This window comes from Centropristis striata, chromosome 18, assembly GCF_030273125.1.
Source record: "Centropristis striata isolate RG_2023a ecotype Rhode Island chromosome 18, C.striata_1.0, whole genome shotgun sequence".
Classification (NCBI taxonomy): domain Eukaryota; kingdom Metazoa; phylum Chordata; class Actinopteri; order Perciformes; family Serranidae; genus Centropristis; species Centropristis striata.
In genome coordinates, this window is record NC_081534.1 from 12,250,764 (window position 1) to 12,274,118 (window position 23,355).

The following is a 23,355-nucleotide window of genomic DNA, read 5'->3' on the forward strand; positions in this document are numbered from 1 at the left end:
AAATAAGCAACAATCAAATTTAAAGTTTGAAAGAAAAAAACATCCTTCGGTATTATTTATTAAGGATGTAACACTCAAAAGATAATGTCTTTCATCAGGACTGTGTTGGTGTGGCTTGGCCAGATTGATTGAAAGTGTCCTGGAAACATGACAAAAAACAACAACCCAAATTATATCATCTTTTGTGGTTATTCAAATTTCACTAAATCCTGATTGGTGCACAGAAGTATGTGACATCACCTGTTGCCATCTGAGCTAAAAATAACCAAAACCTTGGCAGACTATTTTGCATTGATGCAGAATCTCATCATTTATTTAAGAAGCTGAATGAGAAAATATATTTTGGGAGTTTTCAAGAACTCTCAATGGTGCTTGCAGAAGTAGTTTAATAAGGTATAAAAAAGTAAAGAAGGATCATCAAGCAAGAGAAAAGTGTAGGACCCAGGAAAGAACCCTGAGGTACTCCACAGCTCAGCTTCTCTATATGAGTAGTAGACAACTGCTTAGATTAGAGAATTAATAAAAATGTATTTTGTTCCTGCAAATTGTCTCATACAACTTCATTTTAACATTAAAGGCATACTTTGCAGGAATTGTCACTTACTGTTTGTAAACACAACATTAAAAAGAAGAAAAGAAAACCCCCATAATCACTTTCTTTTAAGAACAAACTCCTTTTTCTTGCTTTACTTTCATCTTTTAGCTGTGTAGCTGTGTCAACTATTTTCGTAGCTTTTTGCCCAAAGGGTGACGTCCAGAAACCTTCAGAACAAAGCAAAAATGAAAAGAAAAGACAAAGTACAGAAATTCTATACGTACATACATATTTTTTTAGGAAATATCCTGCATAAAATATGTTGAAATTAAGGAACATTGCTTAACAGTGTTTATAGAGTGCAATAACACATAATCATAATCTATAAAGCAACTATTCACAGTGTCAGTACGTCAATGCAGGAACTGCCAATAATATTCAAACTTTGTCTGTGGCTCTGGGTTAATTTTTTAATGTTCACCACTGACTAAAACCATCTATGTTGGTTTAACTCCTTCTCTTTTAAGATGGTTTTCCCACAGGTGACTGTACATAAACTAGACAGTTGGGAATAAAGTAGACAGTGGAGAAGGAAAGTCTGTCTTGTGTCCTCTCTTCTTTGACACATTTCAGTCGTTTTTTTGTACTTTCACTGACCTCTTTTTTGAGGTCACATAATGCATGTGAATGACAAAATATTCACAATCTGAGTTCTTTCTTTTGGGGTTGGGTTTCTCTTTGTTCTCCAGCTAAATGGTTTCCAGAATTTAGGCTGTGAAGAGAAGGGAGAAAAGAAAATCCATTTTCTGAAGTGACTGAAATGAAGCTAAACCTGTTGAAACAGGATCCAAATAGACAGCTGAAGGCAACATCATCACACATCCTGACCAGTCATATAATACAGTATCTCAACTTGCACACACACACACACACACACACACACACACAGTCATTGCCAGGAAGCACTATTGTTCCTTTTCTGAGGAAACACAGCGGTAATCATTAGGAGGAGTAAAGTGAGTGGTATTCTTACATCCTCATCTAGCGCTCAAAGGTAAATTCATTGTTTAAATCCCTGAGAATAATGGTGTTAAAGTAAAACATGAAACGTCTACCCAATTAGGACGAAAAACCTCTCAAGAGGGAAAGAAAAGCCCTCTTTATGTGAATTCATTAGGCAGATATTAAGATGTAGTGAATGCTTAATATTTGGGGTACTTTAGATATTTATTTGTAGCCTGCAGAACGTCACTTTTTGACCTGTAAAATGTGGAACAGCATAATCAAGAAAATGCCTGACGGGTTCAGCTTGATGTAATAAGCGGGCCACTCGCACTGGTAAAGGCTTTTTAACATTGTTGGCATTCTCCACTAAAACCAATTGGGCACAGCCAGGACAAGCAAACTAATTACCATGTGGCTTGCGCCCTATGGCATTAATGAGGAATTGTAACAGAGCTAACAACCCATTTTACAGGCGCCCCAGTTAGATTTATTTGGAAGTTGTGCCAACAGCACTGAACTAAAAGTGTGTCTTTCCAAATTACTTTCATTCTTATGTGTTCAAGTGTCACTTTCCCGGCCGGAATGAAATCAATTGGGGTTATGGGGGATTTAATGAAGAAGAGAATTGTGTGTGATGCAATGAAAAGTAATAGGTCTACAACCTTTCAAAAACTATATGTAGCCTGGTGCTAGCCTACAAATACCACTAGTAATGTTGTAACACGATGAATAATAAAAGCACAATGCAACTTCTTTAATCACATTTTTTCTAGTAGATAAAGAATACTTAACATTACACATTCAGGGTGCAGGACTGGTGTGGACACATGGAAGTGACAACTTCTGACTGAAAGGTTTTTCTTTCCTTCTAAATACGCCACTATACAAAACCATGCTATAATAAGGAGGGTTTTGTTGATTCAGAAGTGCCTGTAATCAAGTTCTGAAACTGTACCCCTATACACGGACTGATGAAATTTAATTTTTATCACAGGGGTTCTTCTCAAGACAAGAACTTAAAAAGTTCCTTGTTGTAAAAAGTTATGATTTCATTTCTTTTCTGTTATAAAGCAGGTGCTATATTAATACGGTGAAAGTATCAAAACGCTCAATCCACAGAAAAATACACAAGTCAGAAACTGTGCCTTTAAATGAGCCATCAGCTCTAAGGTTGTGATGTCACTGCTATATTATGCTGCAACAGTGCTGTTACACCATGAGTGTGTAAAGAGAACTGTACAGTATATACATATAATACAGTATATAATACAGTGTGGGTTTACTGAGGGAGGGGGCTTAAACAGTGAGGCACTAGGGTAAATACAGGCAGTCCTCAAATATAGTTGTGACATCACAACCTTACAGTAAGTCCTGATGGCTTTGGGACAAAATTGGACAAAAAATTGAATTCAGTTACTAAAGCAGCTTGTTCATAATAATAATAATAATAATAATAAAAAATAACATTTATATAGTGCCTTTCGAGAAACCCAAGGATGCTTAAAGCAGGATCCAGTGGTGTAACTAAGTGAATTTACTTAATTACTGTACTTAAGTATAATTTTGAGGTACGTGTATTTTACTTGAGTATTTCCACATATGTAAGTTTATACTTCTACTCCACTAATACTTTAGTATTAGTACTCTACTTTTTACTCTTCTACATTTACAGCTTTAGTTAATATACAGGTCAAAATGTAATTTGAAAAATACAATCCATTTAAAATGACAACACATAAATTAAACCAAATAAAACAGTGTATTAAGTAGCTAAAATTAGCCCTGCCTGGGCAATAGTAAACTGCTTCTTACATAAATGCATTAATAATAATAATGTAATAATATATTTGGAATATTTAAAAAACAATGTCAGTGGGTCCATTCTGCATAATGAGTACTTTTGATACTTTAAGTACATTTTGATGCTGATACTTTTGTGCTTTTACATAGTCGAGGACTTTTACTTGTAGTGGAGTAATTTTTACAGTGTGTCAGTCAGCAGCTGGTCAAGTGTCCTTGAGTGTGTGAGTGTTATGTTTGGCATCTTATCTAACATTACTCCAAGGCAGGGGCCTGACTTATTCTAGGAACCATTGAACAACCCAGGGCTGGGCGATATGACAGTATATATTGTCAAAAACATATTATATTTTTTATTTCATCCTAGAGATTTTTCAATGTCGTTTGCAGTTGCAGAGATTAGTTGTATTTCTTCATACAAAATGGGAGAAATGGATGTTTTAAGCCTCTCGAATATAGAGATTTCAAGGGCTGTCCTTGACTAAGGAAACTGTGTCAACAAACACTTGTACGATTTGTTGATTAAATTTGTTTCTCAAAAAAAAAACATGCAAAAGAACCAACTAAGAGGTGACAGCACCATAGATTTACTCCTTTTCTCTGTTTTATATCATAGTAATCTGAATATTTTTGTGTTTTGGATTGATAAAACAACATTTAAACACATCATCCTGGACATTTTTCACTATTTTCTAACATTTTAAAGCCCAGACGATTAATCAATTTTGATTGATTGTGGTGTTAGTACTTTTACGTAAGGCATCTGAATACTTTTCCCACCATTGGCAGGATCCACTTGTGAAATAACTTCATGATGAAGCTGGAGCCTGTGGGGACCCCTGGAGTTCTGGGGACCCTGAGTAAATCTACTTTCGCTGTGGTTTTTGCAGCTCTGCCAGGGCTGCACTCCACCACTAGGCTTCCCATCGGCCTATCGTGGCTCTCCTCCATGCTGACGACGAACCCGGAAGCACCGAGCTGCCTGCTTTGTTTTGTTTTGGTAGTAGGAGTGGGACAAGAGGCAGACAGGCGGAGGACCGTCCGGGAGCGAACCGCTCACTAAATGGGGAGAACCGTGTCGGGGATGGAAGATGACGAACCGATAGCTGCTGCCTGTAGAATGCCGAGCTTCATTAGCAGCTTGGAGGAGGGGAGGGTGAGATTGTCCCGCAACCTGCCCACAGAAACTTCCTTCACGGACAGTAAAGTTGAGCGGTCGGTCAGAGATTTGAGCAGCCGTGTCAGCAGATCAAACTCCCGGTTGTCGCTGGACGCAGGTGAGCGGGGCGAGGAGGAGAGGGGCGGCGAGGAGGAGAAGGATGCGAAGGGCAACAACAACAACAACTGCAACGGCGGAGGAGGCGAGAGGAGGAGGAGGGCGAGCGCTGTCGAGATTTTGAGGAGGAATTTCGGGGTTTCAAAATCTCCCTCTCTGTGTTTGAACACAAACAGTCGGATGCAGCGCGGCGCCGAGCATGACAGCCACGAAGGAGACGTTCATAACGACGTCCCTCACGGTGACGGAACTGAAGGTGGCGAATGTAAAAAGTCGGAGCGAGAAACGGGCGAAGCGGGGACTAAAAACGAGCCAACCCTGAGCGACTTGACTTCGGCTGTACAGGGAGTTGAATTTGTAACAGGTCAGTGCTATCATACATGTGACAGTGACAGCAACGCGGCCACTTTAGACGAGTCTTTTAACAGTGAAGAGCACGTCTACTGCACTGTTTACTGCATCGCTAACGACAGCCATCGGAAAGACGTTGGAATCACAGACGATGAAACTGTCACAACGGACGCGCCAGAGATGGACCTGGAGACAGGACAGGATGCGGGTTCGAGTCCCGAACCGCCCCTCTACACGTTGGACGACCTGGTGGATCCTTTCGGGGACATGGCCCACCGACTGTCCATGGAGCAGGCCGATGCAGAGACTACGACGCAGAGTTGCCGGGTGTGCCTGGAAGAGAAAACCATCGCACTCTTGCCCTGCTGCAGGAGGGCCGTGTGCGATGAGTGCCTGAAACTCTACGTCAGCTCCCAGGTTGGTAGGAGGGAGGCTGAGGGGAATGGGGGGTTGTTTAGTGCAGCAGGGTGTCACAGTGCTGAGGTCGAGCCTGTCCCACAACCAGGCATCGCTGGGTCAGTCAGCAGCTGGTTTAAGTGTCCTTGAGCAGCTGCTGCAGCAACACACACACACACATTTCTCTGTCACACTGAAGTGTTATGTTTGGCATCTTATCTAACATTACTCCAAGGCAGGGGCCTGACTAATTCTAGGATCCATTGGACAACCCAGGGCTGGGTGATATGACAGTATATATTGTCAAAAACATATATTATTTTTTATTTCATCCTAGAGGTTTTTCAATGTCGCGATTAGTTGTATTTCTTCATACAAAAATCGCAGAAATGGATCTTTTCAGCCTCTCGAATATGGAGATTTCTAGGGCTGTCCTTGACTAAGGAAACTGTGTCAACAAACACTTGTACGATTTGTTGATTTAATTGACAGATTTGTTTCTCCAAAAAAGAAACATGAAAAAGAACCAACGAAGAGATGACAGCACCATAGATTTACTTTTCTCTGTTTTATATCATAGCAATCTCAATATTTTTGTGTATTGGATTGATAAAACAACATTTAAACACATCACCCTGGACATTTTTACATTATTTTCTGACATTTAAAGCCCAAACGATTAATCAATTTTTATTGTGTACAGAGAGCATGTATAACTGTACTCTGATGTTTGCACATGAGGAGGAAGCTGGAGCAAACCACAGAGGTGCTGTTTGGCATGGAGTACATAAATAGGTTGTACATGCATTTATTTCTTAAAGACTTCTTTTTGTTGCAATATCATGGTGTATATTGATTTCGAGATATGAGGGATGGTAGATTTTGGCCATATTGCCCAGCCATAGAACAGTCTGACATGTCATGTTTTTATTAAGGGCCACAATTGGTTCTCTAGTGTAAAAGAAGGATTTCATGAAATTGTTGCTAAAATGTCACAGGCCAGCATCCGCAGATCTTCTCATTTTGTGATAACAACAGTTTTTCTGTGAATCTGGGTCACCGACACATTCTGCTCTAAAATTGGGATGGTTTTGATAAAAGCTTATATTGTGTGCTTTTGGGCTTTTCAGCAGAGGTTTCCTTCTGTCAGGCTCACCTACTGAAGGAATATTTCATCACAATACATTCATTCTGTCAGTCGTTGTTAGTAAAGTTACAATCCCATGAAGCAAATGTGTGTCCTTCAACTCATCTTGTCTTCTACATTGCTTCCTTCACTTCCCAAAATGCCTTTTGTTGATGCCGGTGAATATGCCTGAGTGTTTTAGATATACACTGAGTTAGCAGCACCACAGCAAAGTAATCCTTTAATTCTTGCAAAATAGGTCACAATAGGGGCACAACATATCATGTGGCTAAAGTACATTCTGTAGCCCCAAGGTATGTTTGGCAAGAGATCCTGTTCATTCTGGTGATGATTTACACTTTTAAATCCAAGAACTGAATAATAGATAGATGAAACATTTGCTTCCTTTAGCTGCCATAAAAAGGGACTCAGAAATGAAAGGCTGCTCCCTAACAGAGCTAAAGTGTTTCAGAATGGATCTTTCTTTAAGAGCCTTGTCCATAAACTGATACCATCCTCAGATAACAATCCTAGTTTTAATAACTTGTATGCTGTCCCTGTTACAACATTTTAGGGGAGATGTTACAATCTCAGGTCCTCGCTACTGTTACAATAATCTGCTTTAATCTGTTTAGATAAAACAGTTTTTATCAGTCATGCAGACTGCTTTTTAACTGCCATTCTCTTGCTTTGATAACGAAGCATGAATAATCACACAAACACAGAGAGAAGCAGACTCTCTGATAAGCACACCAAGAATGAGATAAAGGTCGTAAAACTACCCCGTGTAGGCGGATTTTTTTTCCCCATTAATGTACTGCAAGCCTTTTTTTAGAACACATGCTCGGTGTGAACCGTCAGACGGTACAGTAAGCGTTATGTCACAGGGATCAGAGTATGTGGTCACAGATAAGACCCTGGACGGGATTCAGTAACAAACACTGTACAGTACATACAAGGGATGCAGCAGCAGTGTGTGCCAACGGTTCAACAACAATACACAATGCATGTTATGGCTGTGTCACTAACTGTATATTGTGTGTCATGTTTTAATATTGTTTGCCTAGGGATAGATAGGGATACATAGCTGTTGACTTTGTTTGAAGTGACAGTGTTGAATTAATTCTACCTTAACATGTTTGGTGTTTTAGATGTATTAGATGTTATGGCAAAATCTTCCAACAAATATCAGGGTTATTTAACATAAGTACTCATTGACTTTGAAAACTTATTTTTTCCAAAATATCTTAACAGTGGATTGAACTTGACTTCTTATACTTAAAAAATAATAAAACTGGAAAAAAGAATAAAAATACATGTAAAAATGTGATAAATAATTAAAATAAATACTATTCAACATATGAATACATGTACATTTAAATAGTTAATATAATTTAATTAAATTGGATCAATATAAATCTGATCAACCATGTTGTTTTGTTAGTGCAGCTCCACTACCTACTGAAAACTACTAAAAACAACACTTTGGTAAACTATTTAACATATTCCAGTCAGTAATTCAGCAAAAAATATCAAAATGACACTGTTATAACGGCCGGGATGTGATGCATTAAAGACACAAGACAAAACAAGAGAGTCATTGTAAAACTGAATTCGGCACTATAATCGTTTTATTTTGAAAATCATCTTTTCACTTTCGCTAACTATTTAAACTGTTAATTCAGCACTTTTAGCTAACAAATTCAAATGCTTTTCCATTATATTGAAATAAGTATTTGAACTGTTTATCCATACTTAAAACAAACTAACATTAATTCAACAGCTTCATTGCTTTAAATTCCCTTTTTCAACATATTATCCTACTTGTAGCTAACAAACTGAATTGCTAATCCATTATGTTAAGCTAGCTATTTCAACTATATATTTAATACCTTTAGCTTATCATCTTAACTTCTTAAATATCTGCTTTTCACAGCAGATATTTGACATGTCATAGTAGGAAAAGCCCAGGTGAAATCAATAACTTTAATGTGTTATTGTGTCCCAGTCAGCTGTTCCAGTGAGTCAGCATGCACAATACCAGGCCTGCCCTTAGTGGAATGCAGCCATTATTAAATAATAATAATTTCCTACTGTGACGTGTCAAAATGTCTGTCATGAAAAATGACTATTGCAACATGTAGTGTTAAGGTGTTACAACTGACTCAGGTTCATGGGCATTCTACTGGTTGTATAGTAAAAATGTAACTAGTGTAACAAAACATTTACAATCCCATTTGCCTGTTTGTTTGTGTCCCTATAACAAACAGACAGACAGACAGGGCCGGTTCTAGGCAGGTATATATGAGGGGGCAGTCAGAAATGTGAAGGGGGCACCATGTGTACACATCATGCTCCAGCACTTTTTTTCCTGTGCTTATAGTAACAATGCTTTCTTCATTGAAAGGGGTCTATGTGTCCAACCCCAACCTGGAGGAGTGGATTACACTGTGTCAGGCCTCTACCTTCAGACCTGTCCAGGTGTCCCACCTGAAGACTAGGCTCCTGCTGGTTTAGCTCTTAAGGTCACTGAGGCACGCAAACCCCCTGACCACAATAATGTGGCAATCCCTCAGGGGGGGAAACTGAAAAATAACAATAAAATAAAACATCCTTCATCCAGACTTCAAACAACAATTGTGTATCGTGGGTTCTTTTTTCGGCGGATTTTTCCGCTACAGCAGATCATTTTGTCAAATTATAATGTATATTCATTTTGTGAGTATATTAAAATGTGCTTTCTCAACTTCTAAAATTTTGATTTGAGGGGGCAAGACATTTATTTAAGGGGGCTCTGCTCCCTCTTGCCCCTGCGTAGAGCCGGCCTCGCATGCAGATATATTTTTCAAATTACAATTCCTATTTTTAGCTGAGCAGAAGGACCTCAGGGTACGTTAGGCCTATTGCAAGCTTAATTCTCTTACTGCTTTGGTCATGTATACAGCTTTATTTTGCCATGTGTTTCCATTCTTTAAGGACACACATAGTGACACACGTGTGTGTGAGCAACAGTTAGCATAGCAGCAGTCCTAACCTGTCCAACCAGTCTGGCAGTGGTCATCACACTGTTAGTGTTGTGGCAACAATACCAACACATCAGCTGCTGCAGGGGATATTGGGTGTAACACCATCACAGGCTGATGTTATTCCTCTTTGTTTGCTGTCACACACACTCAACACACACACATCCACACACACACATCGACACACACACACACACACACACACACACACACACACACACACACACACATATACATTGAGTTACAAAATGCCTTATCATGTTTCAGTACGGGGGCATCACTGCTTGTGATGGATTGAACATCTTGGGAGAAAGAGAAAGAGACAGAAAGACAATCTGAAATAAAAAAGAGAGAGAGGGAACCACAGAAGAAGAGATGCCCTGGGAGGAAACTAAGACAAAAAAAGAGAGCTTGACGGTGAAATGTGAGAATGATACTCTGCTGTATCCAAGGTCAGATTAGATGAGATGTGAACACACAGATTTGGTATTTCCTTGGTTGTATTGAACCTAGGTGTGAACTTAATGAAGAAAAATGTGAAAGAAAATATAGTCCTATTATCTAATAGTGCACCCTAATGTGAGAGCATCACTTAAACGCTGCATGAAATAAATTTTTCTTGAAGCTGGTGAATTACTGGGACTCATGCAAGAACCATTTGAATCAAGTGATTTAGAGACCCTTGCTGCAGTCACGCATTTTCTCATATTTTCTTGTAGGCACAAGCACAATTTATGAATGGTCTAGACCTCTTGTTGTGCAGTTTTTCACATATGTATTGTATATTTCATTCCTTTGAAGCAACTTTGTGTTTAAAATGTATTTTTGAAAGTTAAGATAGAAATACAAAAATGTTCTTGCATGAGGCCCATTGTGTAAAACTTTATTTGCTGTATGTAGGTTTTGCTCTATTTAATATTTTATTAATATAAGCATTAAATGCATGCTTCTCCTGTGGCTCTTTATATAGGTGCATTTCCATTCAAAGATTGTATGTGCAATTTAAATTTGCATATATAAAAAACTTGAATGGAAACACCAAAAAAAGGATGAAAAGTTGGTTTAAAAAAATGTGACAGTGGAAACAGATGTCGCTGCAAATAACAACAAACATGAAGCTTCTGCTGGGCTGAAGAGACGAAAAATAGTAGCAGATTAAAACAGTCTCCTCATAGCTCCACACAGATCTGATGTTACCCTCCTCACATTAATACATGGTCGCTCATAAAGTTGGAATATAATATTTTTTACCTCTTCCCATGAAATGATTGTGACAATGGGATTTATTCTTGACAGATAAAGTGTAAAGTGTGTAACATATCACAATGAAGATGAAAGCACAATTAACAGAGTATTGTGTCTGAAAACTAAATTATTCTAACTTTATGGGCAACCTTGTACATGAAACAAACAGTATTGTCATATTTCCGTCAAGTTTTCGACATTCACTGTTTGAGGTTCAACTGGTGCTCATTAGTATGCTATCTTGTTGCGCCCTCTTCTTCTGCAATGGTATAATGGTTTTGCGTCACCTACTGCTTATCCTAATAAACCGACTCATACAAAACCACATAACTCATTTCTTTGTTAATTTTCACAAAATGTGATAAAGAAATTGCAATACATTTGGACATCAAGGTCAGTCAGTTTTTGACTCTGTGACCAGGCGGTCTAGCTCACATGTGGATCAGGGCCATTGCAGAGCACTTGGTCTGGCCTAATGAGTGTCTATGTGTGCTTTGATACATATTAACTTCCACTCTCCACTGCCTCCTTCAGCCTTCCATTCATCTGCCTTTTACTCCCTCTTTTCTAGTAAATTATTAACCATTTCCCATCAGTGGTGTGAATATATTCCACTTGTAGATAGTCCACCATGACAACAAAGAACCCCACCATAGACAGGTCCATATTGTGGAGCGGTAGTGTTGTGTTATGTTGATTTTATGATTTTACGATTTTTGTTTTTATTTGTATACATGCATATTTTATTTTGTGCGGGCAGTACATTTTACATTTTAGTTTATTTATTTTTTATCCCATTTTAAATGTATTTTATCTTATTGCATCTTACTGTTATATTGTTTACTACATCTCTTTGTATTGTGTTATCTATTTATTGTTTGTGCAGCACTTTGGAAACCCTGTGTTTGCTAAAATTGTGCTATATAAATAAAGTGGATTGGATTGGATTAGAGTGACTTTCACATACTTGAACATATCTTCTTTGTCTTTTTGGAAACCATCAATTTATAATCAGATTTTGTGATGTTTTCTAGGTGCGAGTAGCCAAACCTTACATCAGCTGTCCAATCCCAGAGTGTAGTGGCTACCTGGCAGAGGGAGTGGTGATTTCTCATTTAGCCAATGAAGACGTGGCAAAATACCGTTACTTTCTGGAGCTGAGTCAGCTGGACTCGAGCACCAAACCCTGCCCCCAGTGCAGTCAGTTCACCTCCCTGACGAACCACAACCCCAACCGCTCCGAGCACAAGTACAAGGTAAGAATACGCCAAGAAAACATCAGGAAATACATCAGAAATTGACATTTAAAAGTAACATATTGATGGTTTTTACCATCTTCTGTCCCTCCTGTAGATCCAGTGTAGCAATTGCCAGTTTGTGTGGTGCTTTAAATGCCATGCACCGTGGCACAATGGGGTCAAATGTCGCGAGTACAGGAAAGGAGACAAGCTGCTACGAAGCTGGGCCAGTATCATAAGTCACGGACAAAGAAATGCCCAGAAATGTCCGCAGTGCAAGGTAAGATTACAGGTTCTTATTATTATGATATTGCTGAATGGGGCCACCATGTGAGATGGGTGCGGGTAAATGGAAAAGAGGGTTGACTGATGGAGGGTGGGATCAATCTCGATGAATAAATCAATGAAGTCTTAGTAGCATGAGAGCCAGAACAGATGATGGATGGGGAGCTGCAGAGAAGTAGATGGAGGCCCAGATTTAAAGTGCGTGTGGAACAGCAGAACAGAGATGCATAGATGGTGAACATATTGAAAAAATAATGATGTTCCTGGAAGACTCACTGGCATCGCTCTCAGAGTCATAAAACCAGCCTCGTCTCATTACGACCAAGTTAGTCTACACAATATCTAATTTGAATGTCAGAAAATGACTAAAGCGAGACATAGATTAAGCTAATTACCGGTATGTGGGAACTGTTTGCTCGCAGCAGCAAACACTTTCCATCTGTGTTCGTACCACTGATGGGTCTGAATTTCTGCTTTGGAAGCAGGGAGAGAGGATCGTGTTTGACTGTGACGCCAACAAATTGGTGTCATGCTGTGTTTGGCTGGAAAAGAGGCTGAGAGCAGCTGAACGTAATGCCCAGTTTATAGTAAGACTGCTTACTGCAACAGAAGCCAAATAACAAAGATCCATTAAGTGTACAGCTGCATGCATATTGCAGCACAGCTCAATACATGCTGAACCAGATGCTTAAAGTTTACAGTTTGAACATGAAAGTAGACTCTGCTAGTGCTGATGAGACTGGACCATTGTGTCTGCTTGAGCTGATCTTGAGTCTGGAAGGAGAACAGAAGGACTTAAAACAGTGAGAGAACATGCAGCTCCTCATCAATATAATCTATACTTTTCTTTTTCCCTCATCTACTTCTACAGATCCATATTCAGCGTACCGAGGGATGTGACCACATGACATGTACGCAGTGTAACACTAACTTCTGTTACCGCTGTGGAGAGCGCTACCGACACCTAAGGTTAGAAGCTTTTTACTTTATATATTTTTAAATCTTTGTTTCCTTTCCTTCCTCTGCTTTTTCACCTCTTTCTATGTGTTGATGTGAATGTATGTTCCTGTTGTCAGGTTTTTCGGGGACCATACATCCAACCTCAGCGTGTTTGGATGCAAGTTTCGTTATCTACCCGATAAACCTCATCTGAGACGGCTAATTAGAGGCTCTGTCTGTGGTAAGTGTGTGTGTGTGTGTCTGTGTGGAGGGAGAATCGTGAGTTTGTGCTTTATTTAAATGGTAATTAACTTTATTTTAACCTAAACAACTATTGAATGTGTTGCCATGCAATTTTGGACAGCAAGTCATGGTGTCCAGAGGACAAACTTTGATGATCCTAGCTCAGAGTTTTGTACAGTACTTCAGTTTTGGCCATCTTTGTCATTTGGAGACAGAAGTTACCATATTTGGACAAAAGGGTGGAGCTCAGTTATTAGCCAGTGTTGGCTAGTTAGCGATTTTAGTCTAATCTAAGACTGGACAAGACATTTTTAGACGACCAGTATGTTATAATTCACTTTCATGATTTGAAAACACACAGTTAACCCTTTATAGGGCACTCCTGGAAATTGAAAATGTCAACCCTGAAGTGTTATTGGAGGATATAACAAGACTTTTTGCTAAATGTTTCATTTTTATATTGAAAATCTAGGTTAATTGAGTCATTGTTATTATTATATTTATTATAGTCTCTTTCCCACAGCAACCCTAAATGGACAATAGACACATCATTTGCATCCATCACCACTTTATCGTTTACCTTTAAACTATTTATTATCTTTTTAGACTACTTATTACATATGCGTAATGTCTGAATGTCTTTTTTAAAGCCCCTTATATATGAGACGCACACATAAAATTAGTTGTATACTTTTATAATACAATGACAATAAAGGAAAGCTTGAATCTTGTATGATTTACTGATTGGTCAGATGCCACAGTTTCACTATCTTTGATGTAGAAATCCATGTGGGAGAGCGAGGAGACCTGTTATAGATGTCCGCTCAAGTTACCAAATATGTTTCTTTGCGTGATAAAGGGTTAAAAGGTCAAAGACAAAAACACACAGAGTGCCCTGGCAGTGAGCTGTCAATCACAAGATAGCCACACCATAAAGCATATCTTGCTTTATTGTCTATTTTACTCTGAATTGGGCAGCTGTGTACGAAATGAACATCATGCTGTATTGACAAAGATTTGATACTAACAATCGAGACCATAAACTCATTTGGAAAATGTTTTTTGAGGTAATTAAGCAAATGGCAAGTAGGGTAATTTTCTCATAGATTTACAAGTCGCTACCTGGTGGCCATTAGAAAGAATGCAGGTTTGAGGCACTTGAATTGGCTTCCCTTTTCAGGCCCAGAGTTTGCTGCTTGTGGTGAACATCGTGAGCATCATACCTGCTTAACATCAGCATGTTAGCATGCTGTCATTAGCATTAAGCTTAAAGCACCTGTTTGTGCTACAGCTAGCATGGCTGTAGACTTACTGAGGAATATTGAGTTTTTAATGAATACAGCTGCCAATTTGACAGTGTTGTGTCTCCTCTCAATAGGCACTGATTTGACAATCCCAAATTTGGTAGATTCAATGAGTTACACAGCAATGAACTATTGTCAAACTTACTGGTGAACCCACATTTCTTTCAACCTGCTTCATTATCTGTAATTTTGCTTCAGTAATTTTGCCCCTGACCGAAAATAAATCAACAATCCCATGTTGTTCTCAGCTGTGGATTATAATTAGAGAAAAGCAGTAGTGATAGGAAAAAAAAACTTGAATTGTTATTTTCTAGCCATGCTGTAAATAAAACCCAAAGTCAGGATGTGTTGTTGCTGACGGTCCTGATGACCGGCCAGCCACTTCATATCTGCGACGGACTTAAATTAGCACACTAATAGCAACAGCAGTGCACTTCCATATTTAACTTTGTACTTGCCACTGTGGAAAGCTTTATAATGAAGTGCGAAAGCATCACATATCAGATTATGTTAGTTATAATTATCCATTTGCAGTTATCAAATTTATGCAGCAGCAAGCCTCCAGGAAGCTGAACTCTGATAGATTTGGTTGACTCTGCTCTCCATGACAGTTACAGCTAGTTATATCAGCGGGGCGCCTGTTGAACTGGGAGCTAATTTGTCCCTTAACGAGAACCACTTAGCCATTACAGCTCTCATTGCTGTCTCGGTGCCATTGACTGTTAGCGGCACAGATTTTTGCATGTAATAAGAGACATCTTAATGTGGGTGGAGAATTTCCTAAAAATCTGCTCAGTATTCATCCAAACTGATGCACTGACGGCCAAACATCTTGCAATTTTGCAGCGATGTATTAAAATTTAAACAAAATGCAACAAAACAACATTAATTTTAAATCATGCAATTTCATTTCCATCTGAAAGGAACATTTATTCATTATGAATGATTATTATTCTGCTCCTCTCTCTCTCCTCCTCTCTGTTTTTCTCTGCAGCCACTAAGGTGCTGATAGCTCCAGTGGTCATTTTGCTGGTCGTGGTGCTTGGAGCTCTCGCACTGGTGATAGGTAACACAATTATACACATGAACACACACATGCACATTAATCAGGGGGAAGCTCCGGAGAGAGCAGTAAACAGATAACAGCTAAATGGTTTAACTACATTACGGATATTTTCTTCCGCACAGCAAGTCAGGATAGAATAAACATGCTACAAATTTAATATTAATATGCATGACATTCTCAGTTATATGTGAGAAATAAACTGCCAGAGCTGTAGATCCAGATTATCACTCCCTGGGCGACTCATTTTTACTACAGTTACTAGTAATATCATCCAACTGCACTCTGTCAGACAGCATTGTGAACTATTGATGCCTCAGCTGAACTGTAATTAGTGTTAATCTCTTTCCAGCGTCAGTGCGTCTGACAGATGATCCGCTGCGGGCTAACATGCCGTGATGGCAGATTCACATTTATTTTCATCGTTATTAGAATCAGTGTTGTGCTGTTGCTGCTGCTGCTGTGGCTTCTGTCTTTGTCAGCTCTATTAATTTCATATATTCCAAATCTGTAGGCAGTGTGCTATAAGATGGAGTAATCAAATTAAATCCATATAGAAAACTCATCAGAGTGTAACAGATAATTAAAGATTTACATTGTACATTAATGAATAGTTCATTAAAATTATATAATTAGAAACAAGAATATTTTTGATTGAAAGGTTCCATATTGTAAAAAGTGAGATTTACATGCTTTTTTTTATTATAAAGAAGGTCTAAGAGCTATATAAATACTGCGAAAGTATCAAAACGCTCCACAGGGAAATACATACACTTCATATTAAGAAACTGTGCCTTTAAATGAGCCTACAGGACTTCTGTAAGGTTGTGATGTCACAACTGCTACAGTGATGTCACGGTCATTCCCCAGCTGCAATGATGGTGCAGGGACACCTAGTCTTTTTTGGCAGTTTTAGATAATTTTATTTAACAAAATATTTTTTTTTATTATTGAATTTTTTAATCCATTTCTAATCTTGTTTTCTTCAAATGTTTTAACTAAGTTTTTTGTTTTAATCCACGTTTGCCTACTTAAAAAAAAATACTATTAGATATATTTTTAATTAATTCTTTGTGTGTTCACTCAGCATCAATGTAGTAAATGATGGGTTGCCCTTAATGATCTCTCTGTGATATAAATAGAGGTTGATTGATTTTTCAGGAGGGGCGCTTAAAGAGACAGGCATTTCAGACAGAGTTCATACAGGTATATCCAGACAGTATGAGAAGAAAATTTGAACATTAAAGCATGTAACAATGGTGTAGTAGAAACCCAAAATACAAATATGAACTTAGCATAATATGCCTCATTTGATACATTTTTCTCCTCTCTCACTTAATCTCTCGAACCCTCTTCCCTGTCTGCAGGTTTGGTCGTTTTCCCGGTCTACTATGTGTGTAAGAGAAGGAAGAAGCAGCGCACGCAGGGCTCCGGCCGGTGGATCTGACTGAAACCTGCCCTTCCTGCACTTCATCTCGACCACACCGACACACACAGCTTGAAAGATGACGCACACATCTCCTCAGGGATGAACACGCCAGCCTGAGTCATCACAGAAGTCTGAGAGGAACATCACAAAATTAACAACAGTAATTGGCGAAGACCCTAATCAACAATAAACAAGGATTTTCCAGTCAGAAAACAACACATTTAAATTCTCTTCATCTGACGGTTTTGAATCCCCCTTAAATCTCCTTAAAATTTCACAGCGGAGAACTTTCTCAGCAGTGTGCGTTTGCAAGCTTTTCCCTCTTCTGTAACACATTTAACAACAGCTATCCATCAGGAGAACAAATGGGAACACGCGTAATAGACGGATGCAGTTTTGTTTACACCCGCACTTGTTAGAATGTCTTAAAAGAGCAAGCTGGGAGCCTGGCGTTGGATACGGATTATGAAAAATGACTGCTGGGAAAAACAATAGGAGGAGCTCACAGATGAAATGTGGGGAAATAACATCTTGCTTGCGGAACTTTTGCAAAAGCTTCTTCAGTCATTTGTCAAAAGATGCAATTTGGAAAAAGCCATGACAGAAAAATTACTCATCACAGGACGGAAGCTGGACATTGAATTTCTTCAATCTTTGTCGTAAACTCATTCCACATTGGATATTTCAAATTTCCATTGCCATTTGTAGTCTTTGACAAGCACACGCTATTCAAAATGAGATGAAAGCACTTAACTTGGAGGGATGGAAGGATGATTCTTTGCTAACCTGGATGACCTCGACTCTGCCTGACCTCATTTTTGCGGGACAGAGTGAAACTTGGCTCCCCACCCTGAGAGCGACACCTGAAGGCCACCCCTGCTACAGCTTTAAAAAAGAAGAAGAAGGGGGGTCCTGTGTGTAAACACTGTTCTCTAACTGAAATATTGAAAAGTTGAATTTCAGGGTTTTTTTCCGTTGCTGTCAACACCTCCTCCTATCTGTCCCTGTCTTCCCCTCACTTCTTTCCTTTGGTGTCTGTCCTGGTTTTTTGGTGGCTCACGCATCGCTCTCATCTCTGCCATGCCCACATACTGTATGCCAGTATCTGCATCATCAAAAAAAAAAAAAAGCTGCTGTGCGGCAATTGTGCCAAAACAAAACGCTGAATGTGGCAGGACAGACGGTTGACCCTGTCCCTTTGTTAGATTTCTTTGTTACTGGTTGCTTGTTGCAGAGGCTGTTGGGTGGTGGTGCTGTCGGTGTGCAGTGGAGTCTGCAGAAAGAACTGTAAGATTGTAGGAATATGCATTAGATAGCTGAAAGCTGCTTAGAATTAAAATGACTGAACATACTATTGCAAATGGTACCTGTAGATAAACAGAATAAAGTATTTAAGATTTTACTTTTCATTTCTATGTAGTCTGGGTGGTGGTTTGGTCAGGCTATCATCAGGCTGCTGTGCACTGAATGTGTGGTAGATTAAAGGGACAGTTCATCCCAAAATCCAAAATATATGTTTTTCCTCTTACCTGTAGTGATGTTTATCAATCTGGATTGTTTTGGTGTGAATAGCAGAGTGTTAGAGGTACACCAAAACAGTCTAGATCAGGGGTAGGCAACCTGCGGCTCCGGAGCCTCATGTGGCTCTTCAGGCCGTCTACAGCGGTCCCTGTGACTGTGACCAAAAAATTATACGAAATAATACCAGTTATTTCTTTATCATCAATTTGTATTCTTCAATTGTAAAAATGTGTGGTTTATAAATTTAACATTTTAGTCAACTAAAATGTGCATCATAGCGTATGAAAATCTACGGCCCGGTACCTTAACCTCTACATTTTGCCAACTTCAAGTCTAGTTTTGAGTTTCCAGGCTGGTTTTCCTGAGATATTTCTTGGGAGTGTAGCCTCTTATTTGCCTCACTGCATTCTGACAAAACCATATTAATAACTGCTCATTGCGACCTATTAGTAATGTTGGTAGGCTTCAATTAAGGCTGTTTTATCTTTATTGTAAGGCTCAAAAAGAAAGATATGGCTCCATTCCGAAGTTTTTTCTCTTTTTTTGGCCAACAATGGCTTAGTAAGTAAAGGTTGCCGATCTCTGGTCCAGATTGATAAATATCACTTGACGTAAGAGCAAAAAATATGTATTTTTGATTTTTCGGTGAACTGCCCCTTTAAATTTGATGTTAAATGAACGGGTGATCAGGATTTCAAGGTTGTTAAGAACTGATACAGTTTGGTTTTGCATCAATTTTTTTGCAGTGATAAGAGGTCGCCTGTCTGCTAGAGAGTTTGACGTAGTGGCTTGTAACGACACACATTTAACTCATTCACACTGGCACATACTGCGAGAAAGCACACACACTGAGTGCTGCCAGGGAACAGGAGATTTTCAAGAGCTTTAAAGGTCGTCACCTGGCAGCAGCCAGCTTGTTGTCCTTCACTTATCCCTCTATCCTCTCCTCCCTGCTGTCAGTCCTTAGTTTCCAAAATGAGCACACATCCACTGGAGCTGCGGCTGCTGTTCAGCCAGGAAAAAAAAACGAAACAAAAAAAACTGGATGCTTTTGAGCCTCTGATATGTGAGAATCACACAAAGCTACCTGCTGTGCACGCTGCGGTCAAGTACAAGTGGTTTCCACATCACTTACAGATTATTTTTTGTCTGTGTGTGTGTGTGTGTGTGTGTTTATCCCACCACTTAATGGAGCGATTTTTTTTTCTTTTGTCTTTCTTTTATCGCTCCATCATGAAAAGGAAAACACATGAAAAGAGAAGGAGAAGCACAAGATATCTGCACATAAAGAGACACTACAGCAAGAAAAAGAGTGATAAATGGGAATGGCTCCACTGGAAACAAAGTGAAGATCAATGCATTTTAAAATCAGTAGTGGTTACCGGTGGAGTATATCCTGAGTGTTACAACACATTTCATCACTGAATCTTCACCGAAAGCAGGATTTAAGGCACGAAGGAAAAGCAGTGTTGATGTTCATGCATGTTGGACATCATTCGCTTCTCTTTATCCCAGGGATCTGACATGTTTTCTACATCTGGGATTAAAATAAAAAAACTGTCAAGTACAGTGAAACTGTACAAACGAAGACACTGACAATATATTGTTACACACTGCTTTCAGTAGGTCCCGACTCTGGGTTTGAATCCACTCTCAGGGAGTTTTCTGTTCACTGTACCCAGAGCTCTTCATCCACAGAAATCGCTGAACAGCACCCCAGAGTCAAAATGCTTGACACGTTTCCCCGAAGCTGCTTAGCAACCATTTTTTAATTCCAGGAAGTAAAAACACTGGAGTGTCAAAAGAGATCCAAATATCTCAGCGATGCAAATACCGTCTGTGTTTTCCCAGCATGACTCGGCTGTTTGCGAACGCTGCTTGAGCGTCGGGGGGGGCTGCAAAGTGGAACGTAGAAAATATGTATTAGTAAAACAGCACTGGGATATTAAATGTGTCAGCTATGCGCCAAACAAAACATTGAAAATATCTACTTAACAAATGTTCACTTGCACCATATGTACATGTTTTATCTAACTGATCAGCGAGTACCACACTCACATGAACTGCTGCGTGTTTTTTGGTTTGTTTGTTTGATTGAAACATGACTGACTGTGTAAAGGATGAATGTACTTAAAGAAATACTTCATCCTTAAAATGAAAATTTCTATATCGGTTACTAATCGCTGTGTTACCTTGAATTCATGAAGAAATGTCTTTTTTGACTCCATGGTTAATGAAGAAGTAAGATTAAGATTCCCTGATTAGTCCCGCAATGGGGAAATTCATACTCTGCATTTTACCCATACTTTTTTTACACACCAGTGAACACACCATGCTTAGGGGCAGTGGGCCCGGGGAGCTGTGTGTGGGGGGGTTAGGTGCCTTGCTCAAGGATACTTCAGTCCTTGATCTGTCGGTCTTGGGATTCGAACCCTCCGGTTACAAGCCCAATTCCTAACCTCTAGTCCACAGACTGCCCACAATGAATGCAAAATCTTGAGAAAATTAATGTAAAAAGAAAATGTTTTGTCCTCTAAAGATGGCTAAGAAGCAACATTTGACAGGAAGTCAGATGTGGGACTACTTTCCAAAGATGTTGATGTAGTTGACAATGTAATGCTTTTTATAATAATGCTTAATAATGTTATATATGCTTTAAACAAGGTATTTGCAGCCTTCTGAGCACCTTTTAAAAAGTCGTATTGGTGCACAATTCCCACAGTAAAGAAAATACATTTTCAATCCAGCTCAAGAATTCACTATATTGGCTACCACATTGGTAATCAGTGAATAATTCCCCCCTAAAATCTATCTAATGTCTGTATCTTACTCAAAAATTCAATATCAGTCAGACACAGTGTACAAACTCTCACACAGCTTGTGCATTATAATCCCAGTCTCATTTATCCAATTGTATTCTCACAACATCCCATTTAAAAAATAAAAAATAAATCGTACTATTTAAAACACCTCCATATAAACAGTTTCACACAGGGAAAAATAGCGAGTGAGACGGTGGTAGAGGTGTTTTAAATAGGAAGTAGGAAGTACTGAGCATATAGCTGGATAAATAAGACTTGGATTAAACTGCACAAATTGTGTGAGAGTTTGTAAACTGATGTTTTGATATACAGTCATGGAAAAAAATATTAGACCACCCTTGTTTTCTTTAGTTTCTTGTTCATTTTAATGCCTGGTACAACTAAAGGTACATTTGTTTGAACAAATATGAAGATAGCAACAACAATAGCTCATAAAAATTTAATTTAAGAGCTGATAGCTAGACATTTTCCATGATTTTCTTGATAATGATTTTGGTTATTATCAAGAAAACCATTGGAAATGGCTAGATATCAGCCATGACTGTAGTTTTGCTGTTGTTAAATACAGCCCCCATTTACTTCAATTCATCATAAATACTCTCCATTTTCTGAATCTTCGATCACTGTGAAGGAATGTGAGAAAATAATAATTTTCCTCAAGAATTCAAGGTAACACAGGATGAGAAACTGACACACAAACGGTTATTTAGGGGATGAAGAGTTTCTTTAAAATTGTCTTTAGCTGATACATCAGCAGAGTGAAATGATTTTAATTTCCTGTGGCCGCATAGATTTTTAAAACTTTTTTCATAGAATTTTAGCAGAAAAGTTGCTCTGCAGTTTACACTGTACCATTTATGAATTTGCCAGAAAATTAACAAACAGCATCTTTGATCATTTATGAATCATTGAAATTATTTATGAAGTAAAAATACCAAACATTAGGTCGGACAAAGAAGCAACTACTCAGTCAGATCTAGTTGGCAGTTTTGCTGTCAGACAGTAATTTAAAATTTGTTCTGTGTGGTTACAGCTATGGGACAAATGTAAATAATAACAGGACGGTATTTTTCCTGGTCAGCCCCTCATATCTGATTTATTTCACTTTAATTCATGTTCATGTGTTCATTCACAATTTTGCTGTATCAATGTTAAGATGCTATGTGTGGAAATGCCATCATTGCTTTGTTTTGTTATTGTATTCTTACACATTACTGACACTTAGCAACTGTTTGGGTAAAGCTTAAAGGGATAGTTTGTATTTATGAAGTGAGGTTCTATGAGGAACTTATCCATAGTCAGTGTGTTACCTATAGTAGATGGCGGTCTGTATGCCCCCAGTTTGAAAAAAAAAGCACTATACAACCTTTCTTCAAAAAAATCTGAACTATCCCTTTAACATGGAAAAAAGTTGCTCTATATCAATTCCTTCAGTGACATAAGAGTTATTTTGGCCAATGATTTTCCTTTGCTGGGGTGTGTCGGCTGGCTGATACTTCTAGCCTTTTTGTTTGTGTTATAATCCCAGTAAGTAATGGCATAAATATGCAATAGTGCCTTCACAGCCATTATAGATCAGGGTTTGCCAACCCGTGGTTCAGGGTCCCTGCATGACTCCAAAGATTACAAATGATAGGGGGGGGGGATCTATCACGGCCTCACAAGGTCACACATTATGTACAGAAGCCCCAAAGAGCTAGTGAGAAAACAAAATATTGTGATCCCTTTTCTGAGTCTTTTTTTTCTGATTTTCT

The 23,355-nt window shown here is 38.8% G+C and overlaps 1 protein-coding gene and 1 long non-coding RNA gene across 2 annotated transcripts; one reads left to right on the plus strand and one right to left on the minus strand.

The window, feature by feature from the left end:
- Nucleotides 1-369: 369 nt before the first annotated feature.
- Nucleotides 370-4,262, minus strand: LOC131990797 (uncharacterized). Its single transcript, XR_009396087.1, has 2 exons — nucleotides 4,121-4,262; nucleotides 370-1,307 (listed from the first exon to the last, which is right to left on the minus strand). It is a non-coding gene; the product is annotated as an uncharacterized LOC131990797 (long non-coding RNA).
- A 93-nt stretch (nucleotides 4,263-4,355) lies between these two features.
- On the plus strand, nucleotides 4,356-19,504 carry rnf217 (ring finger protein 217). Its single transcript, XM_059356390.1, has 7 exons — nucleotides 4,356-5,384; nucleotides 11,792-12,013; nucleotides 12,111-12,275; nucleotides 13,152-13,249; nucleotides 13,357-13,460; nucleotides 15,761-15,832; nucleotides 17,197-19,504. The coding sequence occupies exons 1-7, from the start codon at nucleotides 4,404-4,406 to the stop codon at nucleotides 17,274-17,276; spliced, it is 1,722 nt and encodes a 573-aa protein (XP_059212373.1). The 5' UTR covers nucleotides 4,356-4,403; the 3' UTR covers nucleotides 17,277-19,504.
- The last annotated feature ends 3,851 nt before the right edge of the window (nucleotides 19,505-23,355 follow it).

Coding starts and splice junctions, on each gene's coding strand:
- rnf217 (XM_059356390.1), top strand. CDS start 4,404: ATGGGGAGAACCGTGTCGGGGATGGAAGATGACGAACCGATAGCTGCT. Junction 12,014..12,110: donor GCTCCGAGCACAAGTACAAG/GTAAGAATACGC, acceptor TCCCTCCTGTAG/ATCCAGTGTAGCAATTGCCA. Junction 12,276..13,151: donor AGAAATGTCCGCAGTGCAAG/GTAAGATTACAG, acceptor CTACTTCTACAG/ATCCATATTCAGCGTACCGA.